Genomic DNA, 22,858 nt, shown 5'->3' on the forward strand with positions numbered 1-22,858 from the left:
TTAAATAGTTAAAATAATGGAATTATGTAATAAATATAAAAAATTTCTTCAAAGTAGAAAAATAATTATAACATAATATTGAAATTAATAATAATTTAATATATTATGAAACTAATAGTGAAATTATGTAGTAATAGTATAAATTATGATTTCATGGGTAATTAAATTCAATAAATAATTAATATGTTAAATTTTAAATATTTTACATATTATTTAAGTATTTAAATAACTAAAGAAATTATGTAATAAATTTAAAAAAATTCTGTAAAGTAGAAAAATAATTATAAATAATATTGAAATTAATAATAATTTAATATTTTAAATAACTAATTTCAATTATATCATGTAATAATTAGAGAAAATAAAATTCAAAAAAAATAATATTTATTAATAATAATTTTAAACTCTTAATCTATATTTATTATATAATTATATATACTAAAATTAATATTTATTGTATTTCAGTAATTATTTATTGTTTTTTGTGATAAATATATTTTTAAAGATTTCATATAAATTTATTTTGTTTTTTGTTTAATATAAAATTTCAAAAATTTTTTGGACATTAAACTACTATTATTGATTTTTTTTTTAAATTTATATTGTACTTATTTTATTTATTATATTTTTGTTATAACTTATTGATTAATTAATTTTTTTTTTGAGATTAAACTATCATTTGAGATTAGACTATTTATAGTGAATATGTTGTTAGTACTTATTGTATTTTTGTAATGTTGGAATTATTGTATTTTTTCATTACCAATATATTTTCAATAATTGCGTATTTTTGTTAGAAATTTTCAATAGTTATTGAAAATTAAACTATTGTTATTTATCGGAGATAAGACTAATAATTTAGCTAAAATTATGAGCATTCATGTGTTGGTTTGGTCCCGATGTAGGCTATTTGACCAACCAAATTGACCTAGTTAGGTTGGGGAGTTGGTCAGCTGAAATCGATTGACCTTTTTTGAAAATCAACACACTCAAGTTGTTTTGGTTTGGGTCTATTTTCACAAAAGGTCAGTCGATTCAAATGATTTAAACTTAAAAATTAAATTTAATTTTAAAAATTTCAATGCAATTATTAAAAAATAAATTTAAAAATTAGATTTATAAAATAAAACATTTTAAACTAAAAAATATGGGAAATTTCTCACTTTTCATATTAAAAATTATATATATATATAACTTATCCAACTTTGTTGACTTGGGAATTTTTTGAACCAAAGCCGACATAAAATATTGAGTTGATCGAGTTGGTTAGTTTCATATGTTTGATGAATAAAACTAACTGAAATTAATTATTATTTATTTTTGTATTATAAAAAATTTATTAAAAGTACTATATAAAATATGAATAATTATTAATTATTTAAAAAGATGAAAATATAAAACAAATGTATACTCTTATGTGTTTCTATTAGGGTCATTTACTAGAATAGACCTTATAGTTTTACATATTTTCTTAAACCTACTTTATATTTTTTATTTAATAAAACATCTCATATATTTCACAACTTATTTACTTAATCAACCTTTCATTAAGGAGTATTTGTTTTTCCTTTAGTTTCATGATTTTTTCTTCAAAAAATACCCTTAGCACTTTTTATATAGCAAACAAAATTAGCCAAATATAGCCAATAAAATGGTTGTCTGTGTCTTATTAAGGGCAAAAATAGTATTTTATTTGTATTTTCTTTTGATTAAATTCATTTAAATGAACATTATGGTCAACTTTGTCATTTTCCAGTATCATCTAATGGAAGATTAATTAAATCCGTTGCAAATTATAAGTGGTGTTTTAGTAAAATGCTAATTATATGGTAGATTTTAGTAAATCTATGAAACTATAAGGGTATTTTAATAAATGACCATTTCTATTATTTATCTTTCGTTTAATAAATCCCATGCATTGCACGGGCCCCCACTAGCTATATATTTGAATGTGGTGTGGCCAAGATGATAGGATGAACCATTGATGTAGTGAGGAACAATTTTTGGCTGGCTATCCTAAATGCACGTTCAAATCAAATCTACACCTCAAAGATGTCCCACATTCATATCTCACCCTGCATTGGGAATATTTCCTGAATTTATCGGTGGATGATGTTCCCAATGCACGGCCAGATGTGTATGTTGAGAATTGATATCTAAATGCTTCATAGAGGACGCCCTAGAACATCTCCTCCTAATGATAGTACTAAAACCGATGTTATCGATACACGGCGGGATATTGTGGGGCGCAAATGTGAACTCGTGTCTCGTGCGTTTGTAAGGCGCGTTTGTGAATTGGAGAAAAGTTTGGCTGCATGGAAGAAAATGGTTTCACCCTTAAACACGTGTTGTCGGAGTCAAGAGAGTACGGTTTTTGTCGTTTCTTGCTTCCAGCGTGGTCCATTAACGATTTTGGGTCAACGATCCAAAATAATAACACACATCGTCAACCTATTGACGTGCATGGAGATTTGAACGGGTAACACGTGTTGTGCATTAGCCCACATGGCACTTGAGTCAGTATTATTTCAGATTAATTCCGTGAGGCCATGTTTTTGGGCCGGGTTGGCAAAGGCCGAGGGCTGAGCTATGGTTGATCAACGTGGCGATTATGCCAATGGTTCATCCAATTCGAGTCAACCACTGGTTGAAAATATTGGTTTGAAAAGGGGTGACCCGACACAATGTAAAGTCGGGCCCAAAGGCCAGCCGGTGAACAGGTATAGTCCCAACTCCTTGATTGGACCGGAGGAGTCCGGATCTGTTACTCACAGAGCGCACCTCACACCAATCTTACATTATGTTCTGGGTGCATATCGAGAATTCAGAATTCTTGTATTTATTATTTATTCAGAGATATTTTCAATACAGGACGGGATGTAGATGTAAGGTTGGTGTGAGGCACGCCCTATGAGGAGCAGATCCCAATTTGGACCAGATAGGCTGAATACGTGATAGAATGAGAAAAATTGCCACCCCTAAGCCTGTATTTGTTTGCAATGCAAATAAATTTGCACTGATACAAAATTATGGCAGTATAAATGATCTGAGTGTAAATTTTAACATATTTTTGTTTCAAAATTTAGCTTATTTTGTTTGATTGCTGTGCAAATAAAGTAAATTAAAACATGAAACAGAATAAAGTAAAATCCTAAACAAAATTAAATAAGAATTTGCATTTTTTACATTTGCACTTCCATGCATTTGTACTAGTGCAAATAAATTTGCACTGTAACCAAACACAGCCTAAGGCTCAGTTTGGAAGGTGTACAAATACAAATTTATAGAGTACAAAAACTTGTATTTTGTATGTATTTGCACAGTACATAATTGTATTTGTATTTCCCAAATTGAACCTAAATGCCAATCCTACCTAGTACAAAATTGGATTTGATCCTCACAGTTCCGTCCTTACATTGTCCTCACAGTCCCTTGCTACCATACATTGGGAATATCTTCCCATGAAAAAAATATACAAATATGGAGATATTATCATGCACAGATCAAATTTGATCCTCACAAAATGGTACTCACACCATTTACAACACGAGATCTAATATATTATATCTAATTTTTCATTACAATTCTAATCAAGTCGGATGTTGGATAGATATTCAAATTTGAATTTGCATCATACTCTTAAAAATCCAATGAATTCTTATCGGATTTCTCGTACTAGATCTACTTGCAGCCCTATTTGATATATTATTATACATGGTGGGCATTCAGTTTGCTTGATTTACAGGAATAAGAGTTTGGAATTAGAATAGAAATGGGCCATTTGGATTTTCGACTTCAGCCATTTTCGACGGAGTAGAATTTTGATTCTCATTGATGGTGGAATAACATTTCCTATTGAGGAAATGGCCATTACTACCTCTTCCCTTAGGATTGATAATTTCATTCTAGTTGGCAAGAAAAGGTAAGTGACTTAAATCTATTTTTGTTTACAGGATGCCAACCTTCATTGAGGGTCATGCATATCTTCTGGAGTTTGACTCCAATTCCTGTCTAAAAGAAATAGATAGGGAATAAGTAATTCCAATCAAATATACTTTCTATCTAATATTAAAATCAAACCGCACATGTGACATTTACATGAGTAAATGAATTCTCATGATACCAAACACCTACTCAATAAAAGCCTTCGCTAGTAATGTTGTGACGTGCATATTCCTTCACTAAATTATCATTATTTGGGAAAAGTGGACTTGAATACATTATATGGGTAGGGACCTATAGGAGAAAAATACATTATACACTATTCATATGCTTGTAAGGGGTTGGGTGTGGGTGTGTACACGCGTCACACAAAATCATTTTAATCACATTTTGATAGTTTGCTTAAACCATTTGAATTTTATTTTTTATTTTTCAACATTTTCATTTTTTATGTTTTGTGTCTCTTGGAATAGGTGGCTTGCCATTGTTTTGAAGGGATATATCTCTCTATAAAATACCTCTATGTCCATTCGGATGACTAAAAGTACTTTATAAATAGAGTGTTGATCAACCCCATGAAATAGAATAACACACTAACACAATCTTCTTTGTTCATTGTCATTCACATCCTTGAGCATCTTCCAATGGTAATTCACGGAGGTATGATAAGCAAGTGCATGTTTACCAAAAGCTTGTGGGCAGTTTCAACTTGAAAACCATTTTGCACGAATCCAGGTGCACTACAGGGGCCAAATGCATTTTTATGTAGATTGACCAAGTGGCATGATCCAGCACATCTAGGTTTGCAATTTTCTTAGTCCACAACCTGCATCATCATAAGTGGTTCTGCAACATTGTTGTATTCCGGGTCAAAAACAATAGAATGATAATTTCCATTTTCCCTTCTAATTACTATTTTTACAACACTTGTTGCTTATCTTGGCAGATTTCTTGACTTAAAATTTGCAAAGTCCCATTATTCCATTTGTACTCGTTTCCAATTCTACTTAGCTTTGGCCCTTAGGCTGCGTTTGGAAATGATGCAAATATGTGTGAACGCAAATATGTAGAGTGTAAAATGGTTCATATAAAATGCAAAGTTGGATTAATTTTGCATTGACAAATTTACCTTTTTACAAAATAGAATTTTAGTTGTAATAGCTTCAAACACGAATTCCAATAAAGCATATGCTTTTTCTTTATTAAAAGCCCACTTGAATGCAAATTTACATCATTTTTATTGATATACTTTTACATCTTATTATCAATGTAAATATGCATTGGTTTGTCATTTGCCAATGCAAAAATATAATATTGCCAAACACAGACAAAAGTGAAGCAAAGTACAAATTTACCCTGAACCGGGATTTATCATTTCCAAACGCAACCTTAGAGACTAGAATTGCTAACCACAAGACATTGATCACAAGACACTAAGGAGGCATTCTACAATGTGAATCGTTCTTCTTGTTTCTGTCCCAAGAACAAATCAAAACCAACTTGTTTGAAAATAAGTTGTTTCTCAAAACAAGAACACAAGAAACATGTTTTGGTTGTGTATGTGTTTTTTGTTTTCAAAATTCAAACTAAAAACATGTTATTGAATTTGGTTTCAGAAAAATATTTTCATTTGATTATTCAACATCATTTTTCATAAATCATATAATTTTTATATTAGGATAATTGTTTTTGTTTTAAAAACCAATATTTTATTGGTTCCAAAAACATGTATTGTTTTTTAAAACAAAATTAACTCGGTTTTGAGTTGGACCCTATTCAAATCAAAATCAATTTGGATGGATTGAATGGACCAATAAGATATATTGAATTGTACCAGTACAGACTTAACGATCCAAAGTATTTATTAGATTGGATTGGATCTGATCCATCTATAATGGATTTATATTGAATTGGGTCAAATTGAACCAATATCTGGTCCATTCATAGAAGATAATAATACAGGTGTCAATGAATCAGGTTTGAATTGAAAACAATCTAAATTAAAATCAATTAGAATAGATTCGGCCGTCCAAACATTAAGTTAAACCGATCCAAAATGGTCCGAAGTATTCACGGGATTGGAGTTTAGATAGTAGATCTAATTGTCTAAGCTTTAGAAATGGTTGGTCGATGGTGGACGGTGGAGTTGGCCTCCTTGGTGATGGGCTGGGTACTTGTATCTCCTTCTTCTCTCTTCTTTTTATTTTTAATAAAAAATTTTATTTTTTTTCAGAAAAATTATATTAATTTTTCAATTTTCTGAATGAGGGGCCGGGCGAGCTTCGAGAGATAAAAAGTGAAACTCCACAAACGGCCTTCTGGAAGGAAGATGTTACTCGACGTGTGGTTTCAAGTCTTGAATGTGTGTCTCTATTCCTTAATTAGCTGCAATCCAAAAGAACCATGTCAAATGGATCAAAAGCCACAATTTTTTTTTTTTCATTTTTATAAGCAAGATCATGTCCACATCTAAAGAACTACATCCACATCCACATCGACTTTCTTCTTCTTTCCCTTTCTCAAAAAAAAAAAAAAAGGATGGCTTAACCTAAACGAGTCAATTCTATCTGATGACCAATCCAAACTCGGTAATAGATGTGCTCATAACTTCACTCGGAGATTTCCGTTTCACAATCCAAGAGTCAATGTTGTCTGCAGACTGATAGAGAACCTTTTGGGTTATGGGTTCAACGGTTCAACGCTTTATTTTTTTAAGATAAAAAAAATTTATTAGAGATTGCAAGGGTTCTTAGAATTATGGGCCAATTGCAATGCGCCATGTCAGCTACATATACTCGGCCTATTTTATTTTAAATCACTAATGTTTGTTTTACAAGAAGGTACCATATGAGATTATTTTTAACCATTTGAATTCTTTTTGTACATTTAATAGAAGATGAAACCATCGTTCTTGGAGTTTTAATGGATCAGAAAACTTTATTCCTTAATTTGAATCAATGCAATGAAATACATAGTTTTGAGTGCATCTTCAGGCTTCAAAGATACATTTCTTAAAAATTAAAATACTAAAACAACCATATACTAATACAGTTTTACACTTATGAATGAATTGTAAAATCAACAATTGAGAAGTAGGCGTTCTCTTAACCGGCCTCCTTTTGCAAGACTCTCCAAGCAACCAGCTTCAGTGGTCGTATCATAGCATTGTCCTCATGGTCCAAAATCTGCACAAATGGAGGAAAAATTGTAACCCATTTATTCATTTTCCATTGATTTAATTTGTTATAGTCAAGCTGAATTAAAAGTAAAAGGTTAATCTATCTGGTATCTGCTCAAATATAACAGAGAGACTCACATGGCAATGATAGACGAAACCAGGTTCAGCAGTAGCGTCGAACGGGTAAGGAGCTCCGGTGTCAACCAGATTAAATTTGACGACGACTGTAGTTTGGTATCCAGGATCTATCTTCACAGAGTTCTTCCATGTTCTCTCATAAGCAGGGATATCAGCCAGCTTCCCTGTTGCATGGTTCGCCACATTGCACGCCACGGCGTCGTTCTTGTTTGTCATGCAAGCCTTGAACACGTCCAAATTCACCAGCTCTTGCGCCTTCACTGCCTGAAATGAAGCTAAGTGCAGGTGCAATGGGTGATTGTCTCCGGTCAAGTTAATCACCTCCCACACCTCTGTGCTGCCGGATTTTGGTGTCTCCGTTGCCGGATCCTCCAATCGTTTCCCGTTGATGTAGAGATGTGTGGGCGTCCCTGCATTGCTCGTGTACTCGTACATCACGATGTACCTTTTCTGCACTGCACCTTCTGTTGTCGCCGGTAGATAATTCACTAGACTTGCCGGTACTGTTGACCTATCCGGTGGGCCTGCTCGTTTTGGTGCAATTATGAATTTCATCACGCTTCCATTTAGCTGGTCCACGGGTAATCCAGTCGGGTACGGGTATGGGGCATCATTCTTCAAGATGGCCTCGTTAGTTGTAGACGTGGAAAAGTCAACGATCACATCCGCAATCTCCGAAGGAGCCAGGAGTACAGTTTGTGTGTGAATAGGGGAGGGGAGGTATGATGAGTCAGATGCCACCTAGTCGAACGGCAAACCATTGGATAAGGAGAACCGAAAATATAGTGCATTCGAGGCGTTGATGATCCAAAAACAGCATTTCGCTCTTTGGACACTAAGGAGAAGTCAGAGGCCCGAGGAGTTATCCTCGGGCAAGTATTCCGACGCTCAAGTCAGTAAGAAGCAGTAGACGGTCGAGTCAAACTATAAGGATGCTGGTCCGAGCTAAGTAGCATTTCGGGTGTCAAAAGTTGGATCCTTTATCTTGAGCATGGAGTACCTTTTTGTAGCCAAAGATCCATGTCCTAGTCGGATTGGGCTTTTAGGGTTGTCAGGATTAGGTTAGCAGCCGAGGTATTCGGGATAGAGCCCATTCCCCAGTGGAGTCGTCTTCCTCTCTCCTCTTTATCCATAGTTGTATTCATCCGTGTGACATGTAGCTAACGTGGCTGAAAGGATATGATGGGGGCCACAATAATAGCATAGCTCGGCCAAGCTATGCCGACGTGGCCAGGTGTTGACTGGGCGGCCACGTGTCTCTCAGGACCAGCTCAGCCATGACCCCAACACTTATCATAAAATTATAAATAATATTTTAACAGAGAGATTAAATGTTTTCGTTCCTGACATATTTGTTTTGGTATTTCTTAAATTGTTTCTATAATTCTCTATGGGAGGAATAGGAAAACACTTAAGTTATGTTTGGTTTGAAGGAAAATGTAGGGAAAGGAGGGGAAGCCTTTACAAACCTTGCATAGGTTTCCCTATCTTTCCCTTCTTTACCCTACCTTTTCCTTCAAACCAAACATAGTCTTATAAGGTATTATTTTTTTGGATTTTGAGAGGGGGTAAAGCAATTCAATAGGATTTTGGTTTCCATTGACTAAGAAATTAATGTCCTTTTTTCAGATTTATGTGGGGACTAGGAAAACTTTATTTTTATTTTCCTGGTACCCATCTCCTATGTGGGTAAATATCTTTTCCATATGGGGGAAAGTTGTCAACACTTGAACGGGACAAAAAAATGTCCCTTTTAATAATGGATTTTTGTGGTTAAAATAATCATTACCCTATTTACATAGGAAATAAAAGAACATGGGTAAATGCACAGACTTAGGTAAATGTTTCTATCCAGGTAAATGCATTTACATTTACCCGGGTAAGTAATTTAACGAGAAGCGCATAGGGCCTTGGCATTTCAAGGCTTGGTCTAATCTACCCCCACCCACCCACACTAGTTTATACACTAATCCATTAAGAAGAGCACAATTGTAAAAATAGTTGGGACATTCTCCAATTTTTTGGAGTTAGATGTGGTTGTATTTGGTATTAATGTTGTTTCTAAAAGAAACTATTGGAGTTTATCACTACAAAAATTTGAGAAATGGTCTTGTCATATCACATCAACTAACCACTTTCATTGAAAATAATATAGGCATTGGATTGAGTGTTTGCGTAGAAACATCAAATTTGACTGTAATAAGAAGTGACAATGGTACCAAATCTTGTATTGGTAAGTCAAGTCATTTGTCTAAAAACAAATATATTCTCATAAAATTTGTTTTGACTAACCTAAAATTTAATAGATGGAAGTGGCAATGGTACCAAATACAGCCGTAGTTGATGAACTCATATGCAAAGAAGCATGGGAATTGGGAAGTGCCCATGGATGGATTTTGTTGTTTTTTTTTTTTTGTTTCTTAAAAAAAGCCCATGGGCAGATCATTGCATTAAATCATTAGCGAGTATAGTGTTCGGAGGAAAAGACCACGTAATTGTTAGTGGTTGGCTGAAGGGTAGGTTAGTGTTGGAAATGATCATTATGATTTTTTCTTGTATAAATCAAAGAGATTTTAACAACAATTTGCAAATATGCGGTAGTGAAACAAATAATCAAATACAAGGCAAATAACAATAGTATACACCAAGATTTATGTGAAAAAACCCTAAATGTGAGGATAAAAACCACGTGACCAAAATCTAAATCATCCACTATCAACAATTAAAATGGGATACAATGTTTTTCTATCTAAGCACAGATAGATGATGAACATCAAGAAGGTTTTTGGATTCCAACAACAAAGACATCAACAAAATGGATAGAAAACTATATGTTTCCCACCAAGAGTGGAAATACATTAAAGAAGCAAGAAGAGATACTGAAAATCGAATTTGTCTTCTTCATTTCAGCCCTTATAAATCTTTTTTCTTCTTCCCCAAAACCTTCTTCTCAAAACCCTTTTCTTTCTCTAAATATTTTTTCTTAAAAAGTTATTGGAGTGAGCAATTAATAAGTGAGCTATCCCAATTCATTGGGTAGCTAAAGATATATTAACTTGCAAGACAAACCAAAAAATACACAAGACACTTTTCCTTGATTTTCTTTTTTATCCTTTTTCACTTTTTCTTCATTTTGTCTTTATTACAATCCACCACTTGAAACCCAGACCCTGAATGAGAGCGAGAGGGAAAGACAAGAGATTGTTCATCCAGTGAGAGAGGTTCCATTGTATTTTTCTTTTATAATTAGTGCCTAAACTAGTGGAACTGCTTCGTTAGTTTTCTCTTTTAATGTCCTTAGGCGACATGGCACTTTGTTATCGGATAATACAATATCCTCCGGAACGCCATAGGATGTGAGAGTATCGACTTTTTTATTTTCCTTTTATCAAAAAAAAAAAAAAAAGATTGACTTAATCTAAACGAGTCAATTCCTCCTTATAACTAATCCACACTCGTTGGTAGATAAACGTTCACGGCTTCACTCGGAAGTTTCCTTCTCATGATCCTACAATCTTACTAAGTTCAAATCAGCCCCGCACAAGATTTTCCCCCACAATGTCACACAGCACATTCTCACTGGGTATTGAGAACATCTCCCCGTGATAATATCATCATTTCTGATATCCAATACACAGTGGGTATGTGCTGTGAGACATTCGGGGAACATCTCTCAATGACAAATTAGGAGATGTTCTCAATATAAAGGTGAGATGTGCTGTGGGACATTGTGGGGGGCAGATCTTAAGTCGTTGTCAGACTGATAAATAACCATTTTCCTATGAGTTCAACGGCTCAACTAATTAATCTTTAATTCTTTTTAAATAAAAGATAAAAAAGAAAATTTAAGCCAATTTTTTATCAAAATAAAGATTAAGATAAGAATTAAAAATTTTATTAGAGAATGTATACTAAATACCGTGATCAATGGGTAAACTTTATAAATTGAACATTTCTAATAGCCAAGCAATCGAAAAGAAAAAGACTGCAAGGGTCATTAGAATTATGGGCCAATCGCAATGCGCCATGTCAGCTACATATAATCGACCCATTTTTGGAGTTTTAATAGAAGAGGAATCCATCATACCATTCTTGGAATTTTAATGGATCAGAAAACCTTATTCCTTAATTTGAATGAATGCAATAAAATACAAAGTTTTTAATACATCTTCAGGCTTCAAAGATACATCTTTAAAAAATTAAAATACTAAAACAACCATATATACTAATATAAAATTTTTACACTTATGAATGAACTGTAACATCCAGAATTGTGGAGAAGAAGACGTTCTCTTATCGTCTTTCTGCAACTCTCTTCAAGCAACCAGCTTCAGTGGTCGTATCATAGCATTGTCCTCATGGTCCAAAATCTGCACAAAATGGAGGAAAAATTGTAACCCATTTATTCATTTTCCATAGTCAATCTGAATTAAAAGTAAAAGGTTAATCTATCTGGTATCTGCTCAAATATAACAGAGAGACTCACATGGCAATGATAGACGAAACCAGGTTCAGCAGTAGCGTCGAACGGGTAAGGAGCTCCGGTGTCAACCAGATTAAATTTGACGACGACTGTAGTTTGGTATCCAGGATCTATCTTCACAGAGTTCTTCCATGTTCTCTCATAAGCAGGGATATCAGCTAGCTTCCCTGTTGCATGGTTTGCCACATTGCACGCCACGGCGTCGTTCTTGTTTGTCATGCAAGCCTTGAACACGTCCAAATTCACCAGCCCTTGCGCCTTCACTGCCTGAAATGAAGCTAAGTGCAGGTGCAATGGGTGATTGTCTCCGGTCAAGTTAATCACCTCCCACACCTCTGTGCTGCCGGATTTTGGTGTCTCCGTTGCCGGATCCTCCAATCGTTTCCCGTTGATGTAGAGATGTGTGGGCGTCCCTGCATTGCTCGTGTACTCGTACATCACGATGTACCTTTTCTGCACTGCACCTTCTGTTGTCGCCGGTAGATAATTCACTAGACTTGCCGGTACTGTTGACCTATCCGGTGGGCCTGCTCGTTTTGGTGCAATTATGAATTTCATCACGTTTCCATTTAGCTGGTCCACGGGTAATCCAGTCGGGTACGGGTATGGGGCATCATTCTTCAAGATGGCCTCGTTAGTTGTAGACGTGGAAAAGTCAACGATCACATCCGCAATCTCCGAAGGGGCCAGGAGTATAGTTTGTGTGTGAACAGGGGAGGGGAGGTATGATGAGTCAGATGCCACCTGGACGAACGGCAGACCATTGGATAACGAGAACCGGAAATATCGTGCATTCGAGGCGTTGATGATCCGAAAACGGTATTTCCTTCTTTGGACACTAAGGTACGGCCAGGCCTTACCGTTAACTACGATGGCATCTCCGAAATATTCCGGTTGCCACTGAGGATGGATTGACGGGTTATTGCCGGTAAAGTTCATGTAAAGGGATCCGTCTGTAGAAAAGCTTCTGTCGAAGACGAACAAGTGCCGGTCAAACTCGGGTCCAGATGGGAGATTTAGGGAAGCATCCAATTTAGGATCACGGATGACGTAGGCGCCAATCAGACCAGCTAGGAGGTTAGCACGTGTCAAACCGAGTGCATGATCATGGTACCAGAGATTGCCAGAGTGTTGGACATTGGGATAAGTGTAGGTCTGTTTAGACCAGGCCGGTCCGGTTTCTTTGAAATTGGAAGTGAACCAGGCAAAGGCGCTGCCGTCGCTCTGTGGCTCGTGGACTCCACCGTGGAGATGGACGACTGTGGGAACACCGCCGTTCTTTGGGATGGCAGTGGGGACGGTTGGGTCCCAGGGGAGTATGTGACTTTGAGGTAGATAATTTTGCCACGTTACGTAGGTAGGTACACCTCGGAGTGTCTCAATTGTGGGACCAGGTACGGTGGCGGTCTGTTGGGACGTCCCGTAGGCAAAGACTGTGGTGGGAGGCAAGTCGCGGTGGAATTTCTGCACAAGAATAGAAACAATAAGTTCTCCACGTCAGCATGCAAAAACAACCGGAGCAGGATTGTTGAGAGGTGATGAATTTATATTTCAATATTATATATGCTGTACGTGACGTACCCATTTCTTCTGGTACATGCCGATGGTGAGACGACCAGGGAGAGGAGATCGATAGCGCATGGAATAACCATACAGCTTCGGCAGTTCAGGGAGTTCGTCCACAAACATTTGCAGAGAAGCAGCAACTTGATAAAGAGTTGCTTCGGTTATTGGAGGAGGAGTCTGTGCCGCATGGACAGCTTTGAAGCAAAGTGTGGCGATTAATGGTATGAGAGCTAATAACAACTTACTCATCATGATCCTCATTATCTTGCTCTCCTGATCAATTGTCTCTGCAATTAACCTGTCAAGAAACAACATTATTAATTGAAGTGGTCAGTAGGGATGAACTAAAAAATGAAAGAAACATAAGCCCAAGAGAGTTCAATTCATGTGAACTCATTTCATGGACCAGAATGAACCACATTGCCCGTGACAGGAAGCCATTGGAACGAACATAAAAATGAATCAAAATTCAACCAGCTTTCAGTGATGTTTCAGTTCTACTTTCTTTGTCTTGGCCAGAACTTGGTCAAATTAATCAGGATTGAGGAATTGGGGATCTGTTCCCCGGCCGTGTCTGGTCTTTGGTATCACGGACTGGGGGAGCAGGTGTAAGACATGCAAGAAGAGGCGACAGATTGCCATACATACAACATACCTTTAATTCAACGCACGGAAGAAGAATGTTACAAAGAAGAGAAGAAAGAAAGAGATAGAGAAGAGTAGAAGAAGAAGAAGAAGAAGAAGAGAAGGCGTGTGCCAAGCTCAAGCTTTAATGAAAGTTGATGATGATTGATGAACTGAACATTCCACTTACAACCCTATATATAGCACGTACATGGCCCCCAGTTTTCGAAATCTTGTTTCCATCGTTTGAGAAAAGCATGGTTTGAGAGATCCTGTTTTTCAAATTTCACACACCAAAACCGCGTAGCTGATCAATCCAAATTAGGTGTTAACCAAAGTTAGTCAGAACCAAGTTTGGTATCGAGACGAATTGAACACGAAGCAGAAAACCAAACAGCTCATTTGATGCCGTCGTTGTCAATATAATAAATGGATTTAAATATTCTTTTCAGGTGATGACAAGTTCTCAATTCAGATATATCGGTCAAAGAAGGGGAAGAAAACAAAAACAAAAAGAAAAGAAATCAGTTACTACTAATTCAGATTTGAACTACGAAATGAGAATTGAGAACCATCGCTTTCCCTTGCTGAGTTGATAAATAGATGGTCGGTTAGGTGGCCGATTTGACGTTTTGACTTTGCAAGTTGCGTCTAATTTCTCCGTTTTCTAATACAAAACGAATGTCTTAGAAGCAACTTGAATTCTGTCTCGAAGCCCAAACACTATCGACCGATAACGGGTTCGATTATTGAATCGACGACCCATTTCTTTCTAAGCATAATCTCTGATTCTGATGGTGATGGATAACAGATTCCTATACTTTTCTTCATCCAACCCACAAGCCTACCAAACAAGTCATTTTAAATTCCTGAAAACCATTTACCAAAATGAATTGTTGAAAACTTTGTTTTCAAATGAATAGTTTCTTCCTTTCAGTCAACACCTGATCTCCTGATATTTTTATAACCATTAGTAGATATATTTTTCAACACGTCAAAAATTCGCTTTGGCTCCCCGCATAGGCGCTCTAAATACTAGAAATATATATTATTATATTTTAAATAATAATAATAATAATAATAATATATTATATATTATAAATATATATTTATATATAGAATGCATATTTATTAATTTATAATATATAAAAAATATATAATATATATAAATATACATAAAATATATGTATTCAGGTCGATATCTTCAGTATATAGCAACCGCTCTGTGGAGAGCTAATCCTGGGTAATTAATTTCTAGCAAACTCATTCCACGTATAATTTGGAATTAGTGCCTGTTTGGGACATTTTTCATGCATAGGCTTCTTACTAAGGTGGGTCTCATATGGAAAACTTTATTTATATTAGGTGAAAAAACCGGGAAACTCAGCACATTGGGGTGTAGGGCCTGTAGGCTGAGTCGTATCATAGCATTGCAAGGTGGGTCTCATATGGACATTTTTGGGCCCAAGCACAGCCCACAAAGCCCTAAAATCCAAACCTAACCCGTCAGGCTGGGTCGGTGTAGGCTTGGGTTGGACCACCCAAATTGCACTCCTACTCTCTCAGGTGGTCGGGTTACCTGAGATGGAAACCGAAACTGATCCAGTGTTAAGTAAAACCGACCTAGTCGATTTGAGTTGGGTTGGGTCGGTTTGGGTCGGTTTCGGCTCTAAGTTCATCCATGCCCCCCATAGCCACCTAGTTTTCTGGAAATATATTTAAAACTGAAATATGTATTTTAGAAATATATATATATAAACAAAAATATACATACAAATATATTTGAATATATATTTTCTAGAAATATATATCTAACATATTTCATAATATATATTTTTTAGATATAGATATTGGAATATATATTTTCAGATGTTTCAGTTTTTAGTTAAGTAGGAACTAAGTCGGTTCAGTTCGACTCGATTTTGATTTTCATACAAGAAAACCGAAACTATCTGAACCATCGGTTTATGAATTTGTACAACCCGAAACCAACCGGTACTGATGAAAACCCAACCGACTCAAATTGGATCAGTCCGGGTTGGTCAGTTTGGTCGGGTTGGACCTTCTTATGAACTGCACTAATATATGTGTACTGAATACTCTATTGTAGTCATGATTTTAGAAAAGAATGGCGACATGTCTACAGCCAGCAAGGTGCTGGTCCAACAAGGATCATCTCCCCAGTGTAGGAATTTAATTTGAATGTAATTGGATGCATGTTTGGACTTTCGACCAATATTTCAAAAACCAATTTAAAATCCAAAACGGTTTGGCCCTTGGTTTTTGGGTCATTGGCTTGACCATCTGGCCACGTGTCAATGGATCTATTTGACATATTTTGATGTCGGAACAGTTGATTCTTTGGATGTAGATTGATTCACTTTTCCATGTCAATAGGGTCAGTGGATCCACTGTTTGGATTTTCGGATCGTTGATAAAACAAACATTTTTTTTGCAATGTAAGGGTTTGATGTTAAGAGTCTGGATCTGTTCCTCACACCAACCTCACGATGCCTCCTAATTATACATTGGGAATATCTCATGTATTTTGTGTTGTTATTAAAAGGGAGATGTTTTCAATACATAGTGGGATAGGGTTGTGAAGTCATAATGGGATTTTCTATTTATTCTTTCTACCCATACTCTATCCATCTTGAATCACAGCCATACATCCCTATCTTGTATTGTGAGATGTGCAGCTGCAGTGCATTAGAGTTTACATTTCCACCCCATAAAGAGCTGCCCCACAATGCCCCACAGCACATTCCCACTGTGTATTGAAAACATCTACCGATGATAGTATCAATCCTGATGATATCATCATTGAGAGATGTTCCTAATATACAGCGGGGATGTGATGTGATCTCCAATGCACTACAGGTAAGGTGCGGGTAGAGAAAATAAATAGGAAATCTGGGTTTGTAAGGTCTGTATGAGGTATACTCAATAAGAAGCAAACCCTGACTCTTATGTTAAGTGGACTGAAGAAATTTCCAGCAAGACAACAAAAATGAGTTAGGATCTGCTCCTCGCACCAATCTCACAACATGTACCAGTCATGCATTGAAATATTTCCTATAATTTATATGAATGTGTGTAGGTGTGAGGAACCGGTCGAGATTTGTTACTCACATTTCTTACCCACTCTCATTATAGAAAAATTGAATAGGAAATCTGCGTGAGGAAGGCTCTGGGGAGCAGATCTCAATTCCTCGTCATTCTCTCCATCGGGATACACGTGTTTAAGGGTAAACTATTTATTACAAACAGACAAACTTTTCTTGCCAATTTTGAACGTGACATCCAAGATCGTCAGCGAAAAAGTGTTCCACAACATGAACGGTCCAATTTATCCTGACCACGTTACATGAGTCAAATTTCAAAGAGCCACTTTTACTACTATCTCTATAACTAAAAGTCTCAGCAACTTTATAAATAACAAGGGCATTGGTTAGATGATGCATAATTGTAATATTTTGTGGGTAAAGATGTAAAACAGCTTATGAGTGTAGCAGATTCGTTGGCCAGTAAGCCCAATACTACTAATGCCCCAGAGTATCAGATAAGGTTAATCGGTCCAACCGGTGAAATTAAACCATGAATCAGTTCACTGCCGGTTCGGTTAGACTCCAAAAGTTTGTGGTAACAAAAATCGATCATATAACTGGTCAAGAAGAATCCCAGTTTTATAAAATTGGTTGATTTTTATTCATATTTTTGTTAATTAGGAATGGCAAAGGGTGGATTCGGGGTGGGGATCATATATGTTTTCGATCTTGATTCTGAAATTAATCTTATTCCTGTCCTTGATCCCTGTTAGGAATAAAATTTGTCCTCCATCCCTGATCCCTAACGGGGATAGATTCCCCGCGAGGACCCAAATCCCTGAATCTTTTTAGATAATAGTATTTTTTTTGAAAAATAAATTTATTTAAAATAAATAAATAACTTTAATTATAAATAATGTTTTAAATATATTTTGATATATAGAAATAATATTACAACACATATATTTAATATAAATAATATTTATATATATATATATATATAGAATCGGGGTTAGGGTGAGGCGGGGATCTCAATCCCCTTCCCTGACCCCGATCAGAGATACCTATTAATCCATGTCCCTATTTCCACCCCGCCAAAACAATCCCCATCTCCAACTCTTTCGAATCGAAAAAGTTGGATCCCATCAGGGATGAGAAAAATTGTCATTTCTATTGTTAACATCCAAAGGGCAAAAATTTTGCACTTGATTGTGATAGACATCATATTTCCAACTAAAATTCTCTAAGCATTCACCTTTAAGATCCCCAGTAGTAAACTAAAATCGAACTTTCATTAAAAAAACTGAACCAACTAAATGGTTTCGCACCTTCTATTCCATATCTATCTAGCTCGTTTTATTTTTCTTTCAAAGATCATAAAAATATTAAATGATAAAATATATGCATGGATATGGAATAGAAGGTCCGAAAACAAGGATACCACTCGTTTGATTTGATGATATCTGATGAAGCTGGTTCGATTGTCCATTATTTAGAATTTCAAGACGAGGCCCTAGCCTAGTAGTATTAATTTGTGCATACTAGATTGATTGGAAACGCAGAGAATCGAAGTAATCCCGTTGAAAACCCGGCCCCCTAGCTTAGAACCTTAGCCAAGTGGAAATTCAATTCTGTCGTCAAGTCATCCACCACCTACCAACAAGGCAACAATGAACAATTCCCTTTCAAAGCAAAGACATACGAGAGCGGAACGAACTTTAATATTCTTAATCATTAATTAGCTTCCCTTGTCGCTAGCTTCAACCCTAAAGCCAATTATTTTTTGTTTGCTTTTCCCCTTTCTTTCAGCTATATATATCTAATAATCCAAAACTTGTGTTCAACAGATAAGTCGCTGTTTCATAATCATTTATTATAACCATAACTAATTAAGCAATTAATTTTTTATATGGATTTTTCTTCATTATCAAAATGTTTGACTGAAAGTGGGTAGAGGGTCAATTTGGATAGAAGCACAAGATGACGTCGTTGGTGTTTTGAATTTGAAAACACTATTTCTGTTTTTTTTTTTTTTTTTTATCTTTCTTTCTAAGAGGGAAGTTGAAACGAGGGAAGCCCGTTTCGTAAACCTGACGCCATGTTTGTGCTATCTCTCTCTATCTATCTATATATAGGGCGATGGCTGTAACCTCTTGACATCATTCATTCCTAAATCCAAATTAATCTTGTGTAAGCCACACGCCTCTTCTCTTCTATCCTCTTGGTCACAGAATTTATTGCGCGCGATACGATTGATCAGTACGACCCAGCTGGAAATGATGAAGATTGATCATCATCAATTGTTGTTCGTCCCTTTAGTACTGTTGATGATTGCAGCAAATTTCTTCAAAGCCCAGGCACAGCAGGGTCCCATAACTGAAGCAGCAACTCTACGTCAAGTGGCTTCCTCTCTGCAAATGTTCGTGGATGAACTCCCTCAAATGCCCAAAGTCTTTGGTTTTTCAATGCGACACCGCTCACCCGTTCCAGCCCATCTCACCATTGGCATGTTCCAGAAGAAATGGGTACGTATTTTAGCTACTACCATGGTTTTTAAAATCGGACCGGACCAGAGAAAAATCAGAAACCGGTCATTTGACTGATTCAATTTTGCCTCAGAACAGTAATTTTGGCCCAAAACCATTGATTTGGTCAGCAAATCGCTGACCTAGGTGATTAAACCATTTAAATCATTTAACGGTTTGTGGCCTTTTTTATTTTTCAATTTTTTTGTCAAAACAGTTCATCCATTCGATTTGAATGGTCGGACTATAAAACCACCTGAAAACCGGACCCATGAACCATTCATTATCCCATTCGGTTTTAAAAACTTTGACTACTATTTCCTTTATATATATATATATATATATATATATATATATATATATATATATATATATATGATCCAACCATGTGGTTTAATGGGGTGGACCATGGGATATTCATGACTTTGTTACTTGTTCTCAATTCATCAATAAATAATCCTATATATGCATGCATATATTATTGTTAATTAACATTTTCTTCTATATATCTTATGGGTTTGTGCAGAAATTCCACCGAGACTTGCCTCCCACCACAGTTTTTGCTTATGGAAAATCCAAGAAGACCGCCACTGTACCCGGTCCCACTATTGAGACTCTCCAAGGAATCCCTACTTACGTCAAGTGGCAAAATCACCTCCCTCAAAGACACATACTCCCTTGGGATCCAACCGTCCCCACTGCCATTCCCAACAACGGTGGTGTCCCCGCTGTAACAAAGGCTGGGCTGAACCATACAAGGAAACCCAACTGGGAAGCAGTTTGGAAGGCTTAATGAATACATAACCCTAAATGGGCCTTAAGCCCATTTCAAACTGGGCTAATTTGATTAGTCTTTAAGGGGCGAATTCTGAGATAAGATCAGCTGATAGGATTGGGCCCACACCCTATCCACTCAGAGAGTCCAAGATCTAAATGAGATTTAGATTTGGAAACTTCCTAATTAGATTAGGAGCTGGCTGATCTAATTTGCAGATAAGATAAGGATTATCCCTTATCTTAAAGGGACTTCTAATCCAGATATGATTTGGGCTAGAAACTCCTAATGGGATTAGGAGCTGATCCCTTTAAGTCTATAAAAGGAAGAGGGGGCGGCAGTCTTTAGACATCCAACAGACTCACCAGCAACAGTCTTGTCTTCAGAGCTGAGATCACAGAAGAGAGAATTCTGCACCCTGCAAATACTCTCTATCCGCCTCCTTCCTGCAGCCGCCGCCTATAGCAGTTCGATCTCCATTGCTTGGGAGAAATCAAGATTGGATCTTGACTCCAATCTTTTGGAGAGAAGATTGGTAGGAGTTGTATTCACAAGCCGTCCAGGTGATTCTTGGGAAGAATCAAGTTCTTAGGAAGGACACTGTTGATTCTGCACCACCTTGCACTGCGCCATCTTCAGTGGGAGCAGATTTTGGTTTCTACCTTGGGCGTGAACACCTCCATTGAGAGATATTATTTCTCTGTATCAGGTATTATCTCTCTCTCTCCTCCTTTTGGTTCAGATATGGTTCAGTTTATGGTTCAAGAATGATCCTTGAAAATATGATTTTCAAAATAGGGAATTCGATTCCCAGTTGAAGGGAAAGAAAAATTTTTGAAATTCGCCCACTTTATTCCGCTCTCTTGGGCGTCCATGTGATGGATTTCCTATCCCTTCACTTCAGCCTCCGACTGGTGAAGTGGGAGTGTATTCCACGCTCTCATCTTTGGAAAGCTCAGTTTCCAATCTCTGAAGCCTTTGGGGCCCTTTGAGGGCTAGCCGTTGCTCTACTAGCTCTAACCGACTTAATCAATAGGTGAGCGGAGTTTGATTGACCGTCCTCAGGCCTTTATGGGTGGAGGCGTTCTTCTCCGCTTTAGGCTCACGTAATGGGAAACCGAGTCAAGTTGGTCAGCAATACGCTGTCGAGCTATGCGTTGTGCGCTCAGGCCATTCAGAGGTCAGCCTGGTCAGTGAGTTGTACCGAGCCACACTTGTGTTGTGCGGTTTTGTAGCACGGTCATGTAGCTCGGTTTTGTAGCGTAGTTGTGTAGCTCAATCACATAGCTCGGTCGTGTAGCTCAATTGTGTAGCATCTGAAGGTGCTCTTTATTATCATCGAATCATTGATAGTACATCTGAAGGTTTCTTGTGTTCCAACTCCTCAATATTAGTCGGCCATCAAGGTCTTTGAGCTTGTAGGTGCCCAGACCAAGAACTTTGGTGACTCTATATGGCCCTTCCCAATTTGGCCCAAACTTGCCTTCCCCGGGCACTAGGACTACGACTTTGCAGAGGACGATGACACTTGTCTTGAACTCACATCTTCTGACTTCGGTGTCGTAGTATTTCGCTATCCTCTACTGTTGTGCTACCATCATGACATGTGCTCGATCCCGGGCTTCCTCGATCAGGTCTAACTCTACGAATAGATCCTTGTCATTCTGGTCCTCATCGAAGAGCTCAGTCAAAAGGGTTGGAGAGCCAATCTCTACAAATACCATAGCTTCGGCTCCGTAGGTCAGGTTGAAGGGTGTCTCTCCGGTGGCTGTCCATGGAGTAGTCCTAAATGCCTAGAGTATGCTTGGTAGTTCCTCGGCCCACCTCTCCTTGACCTGGTCTAACCAAGTCTTTAGGCCATGTAATAAGGTTCGATTGGTTACCTTGGTCTACCCATTGCTCTAGGGTCGGTGTACAACGGTGGTCCGATGATTGATCTTCAGGTCCGAGCAGAGGGCCTCAAACTTTTGGTCGGTGAACTGTGTCCTATTATATGTAATGAGGACGCACAGAATACCAAATCGGCTGACAATACTTTGCCAGAAAAAGTTTCGGGCATTGTGCGTAGTAATGCGTGCTAGAGCTTCGACTTTCACCCATTTGGTGAAGTAATCCACCACCACCAAGAGGAACTTTTTCTAAGCAACCGCAATGGGGAAGGGGTCGAGGATGTCCATCCTCCACTGTGCGAATGGCCATGGGCTGGTGATCAACTTCAAGGGGACTGTAGGCTGATGATGGAGATTGGACTGTTGTTGATAACTGTCACATTTCCAAACTAACTAGGTTGCGTCTTGCTTCATTGTCAGCCAAAAATAACCTTGTCAGAGTTCCTTGTGTGACAGGGTGCGTGCGCAGGGATGGCCCCTATAGATACCTTCATAGATCTCCCTGAGGACGTAGTCTGCCTCCGATGGGGAGAGGCATTTCAGGTGGGGGAGAGTGTTTGAGCAACGGTAGAGCTGACCTTGGATAAGGCAGTACCATGTTGATCTATGCTGGAATCTCTTCATTTCTGCCAGATCTTCTGGAAGTGTACCTTCTCGGAGGTACTGTGTGATGGGGTTCATCCAGGATGGA

The 22,858-nt window shown here is 37.3% G+C and overlaps 1 protein-coding gene and 1 pseudogene across 1 annotated transcript; both read right to left on the reverse strand.

Annotated features, from left to right (window-relative positions):
• Positions 1–7,046: 7,046 nt before the first annotated feature.
• On the reverse strand, positions 7,047–10,486 carry LOC148879512 (multicopper oxidase LPR1 homolog 1-like; annotated as a pseudogene).
• An 890-nt stretch (positions 10,487–11,376) lies between these two features.
• LOC148879513 (multicopper oxidase LPR1 homolog 1-like) lies at positions 11,377–14,086 on the reverse strand. Its single transcript, XM_088966296.1, has 4 exons — positions 13,963–14,086; positions 13,323–13,605; positions 11,745–13,205; positions 11,377–11,628 (listed from the first exon to the last, which is right to left on the reverse strand). The coding sequence occupies exons 2-4, from the start codon at positions 13,566–13,568 to the stop codon at positions 11,575–11,577; spliced, it is 1,761 nt and encodes a 586-aa protein (XP_088822422.1). The 5' UTR covers positions 13,569–13,605; positions 13,963–14,086; the 3' UTR covers positions 11,377–11,574.
• Positions 14,087–22,858: the final 8,772 nt, after the last annotated feature.

The sequence above is a fragment of the Nelumbo lutea genome, chromosome 1 (assembly GCF_056320005.1).
Source record: "Nelumbo lutea isolate HS-2025 chromosome 1, American lotus-T2T, whole genome shotgun sequence".
Taxonomy (NCBI): domain Eukaryota; kingdom Viridiplantae; phylum Streptophyta; class Magnoliopsida; order Proteales; family Nelumbonaceae; genus Nelumbo; species Nelumbo lutea.